The following is a 2327-nucleotide window of genomic DNA, read 5'->3' on the forward strand; positions in this document are numbered from 1 at the left end:
TTGGAGTAAGAAATTATAACTCATAAATAAGAAAATGTTAACTTAATTAGTTTTACCAATCTACATAAAAAATTTGATTTATCCACTACCGATTAATTGTAACAAGACAGAAAATCAAGTCGCACACTCACACCTCAAATCTTGAGGCATGCGCAGTCTATTGAAGCCTCAAACATAGAACCATATCATGTGACTTTCCAACAAAAAATTAGGACTACATTTGCCTGTTTGATCCTTACCAGTTTATTAGTTACGTATCTATCAATTCCATGATCTTCCACAATGCTTCCAACCGCTTCATAACTCCTGTCGGTCCCTCGAGGTGGAAATTTTCACGCTGAGATGCAATAGAATTTATATCATGCATTAAGTCATGCAAAAATACCAACCTACATATGCCAGTATAGTTTGACATCGATACAAATTACCATCCTTCTCAGTAGCATCTCAAAACACCAAAAGGCATCTACATCATCCTCGTATAGAACAACAAAAGGGGAAACCAGATCGCTCATACCTACAATCAATTTGTACCATTTAGGCAGTTTAAATAATGAAAGCAAAATGATGCAATACTCCATTGAAATGCAAACCTTGACAGTATCCAGGGGAGGGATCAACCCATGCATAAAATGGAAATATATCTGACAAACCTTCATGGAAGCCGCCGCTTGAACCCCACGAAGCCGCTCGTCGCTAGCCCCTCCAGAATCGCCAGATCCAGCCGCCTCCACTCCATTCTCGGTGTCGGGCCTCGAGAGCTCCCCCCCTCGTCCTCCTACATCGACCCGAGCCACCATGGACGGCCGCTGCGTCCGCATTGACTGCGGGCGAACGCGCGCATCTGACGCATATGGACCTGCCTCCGTGCCTCCGCTCATGCTCCTCCTCTCGTCCGCCATGTGCTCGCCGCCGTCGTCCTGCTCCCGATCGAATAGGGAGCGCCGCCGCTCGATCTGCAATGCAAAAAGAATATCGAATAGTTTTTTCTTAACTCAAATATAGTTCACACGGGTTAATTTATTGTTTCATGTGCACATATTGATCAATTTTTTTTTGCGAATACGCAAAGATTGCATATCATTGCATTGATAGGAGGGGGTTGAAAGTACATAGAGACATGCCGACAATGGCCACGCGTACACAGGTCGGCGCGGGCACAAGTGGCCGGAGCAGCTAGGAGAGGGGCTGCTCAACCCTCATTACAAAAAAGCTAAGCCTAAATCTCAGGAATCAGGTTCGCCAAGCCGTTGGCGCTGACACAAGCCCACAGGCGAGTGTCTTCTTGAATGGATTGCAGCAGAGTTGCGATCGAGGGTTGCCGCTGATCGAACACACATCCATTCCGGTGTCTCCAGATGGCCCAAGCGGTGAGGGCGATGAAGGAGCAGAGTCCCTTCCGCAGCGCCGAGGGTGATGAAGTGCAAGCATCCATCCACCAGTCCGCGAACGTTGTTTCGGGGTTGGGGATCATGGCAGTCGATCGGCACCAAGAAAGGACCTCATGCCAAATTTGGTGGGAGAACGGGCAGGAGGTGAACGAGTGGTGCATGTCCTCAGTGGTCTAGTCGTACAGCATGCAACTGTCATTGTGGGGCAGTCCTCGCCGGGCAAGGTGGTCGGCCGTCCAACATCGGTCTTGCAGGGCAAGCCAGATGAAGATCTTGATGCGTAAGGAGGCCCAAGTCTTCCAGGTGGGCTTCTAGGATGCGTCGGTCGTGGATCCGTGAAAGAGCGCAAGGTAGCAGGATTTGGCGGAATAGACGCCGAACTCCGTCCACTTCCATCGCAGCACATCAGGCCCAGCCGAGAGGGTAGCGCTTTGAAGCATGCGCCAGAGCTCGATATACTGGATCAGGGCTACCGGGCTGAGCGCGTCGGCAATGTCGCGCACCCAGGCGCGCCCAGGAAGCCCCTCGGCCACCGTGCGATTGCAACGATGCCGTCTGGAGACCAGGGAGAACACGAGGGGGGCAAGCTCGGGGATGGCCTTGCCATCGAGCCAGGGGTCAGTCCAGAACCTGCAGGTGCGACCATCACGCACCTCCCAAGAGGTGGAGGCCCTGAAAATCTGCGAGGCCGCGGGGTCATGGGGGAGGTGCAGATGACTCCAGGGGCGCGAAGCATCAGTACGCTGGAGCCAGAGCCATCGGGTGCGCAAGGCGACGCCAGCACGCTGCAGGTCGCGTATCCCCAAGCCGCCGAGGAAGGTGGGGCGACACACCCGAGCCAAGTTCACTCGGCATTACCCTCCGCGCGCGTCCTTGCGGCCAACCCAAAGGAAGCTCCGGATGATCCGGTTGACCCGAGCAAGGATGGACTTGTTG

General features: G+C 52.7%; 1 protein-coding gene across 1 annotated transcript; it reads right to left on the minus strand.

Moving 5' to 3' along the window:
• Window positions 1–250: 250 nt before the first annotated feature.
• On the minus strand, window positions 251–902 carry LOC119325528. The gene is made up of 3 exons (XM_037599261.1): window positions 657–902; window positions 429–530; window positions 251–337 (listed from the first exon to the last, which is right to left on the minus strand). Exons 1-3 carry the CDS (start codon window positions 900–902, stop codon window positions 251–253), a joined length of 435 nt encoding a protein of 144 aa, XP_037455158.1.
• Window positions 903–2327: the final 1425 nt, after the last annotated feature.

This window comes from Triticum dicoccoides, chromosome 6B (assembly GCF_002162155.2).
Source record: "Triticum dicoccoides isolate Atlit2015 ecotype Zavitan chromosome 6B, WEW_v2.0, whole genome shotgun sequence".
Taxonomy (NCBI): domain Eukaryota; kingdom Viridiplantae; phylum Streptophyta; class Magnoliopsida; order Poales; family Poaceae; genus Triticum; species Triticum dicoccoides.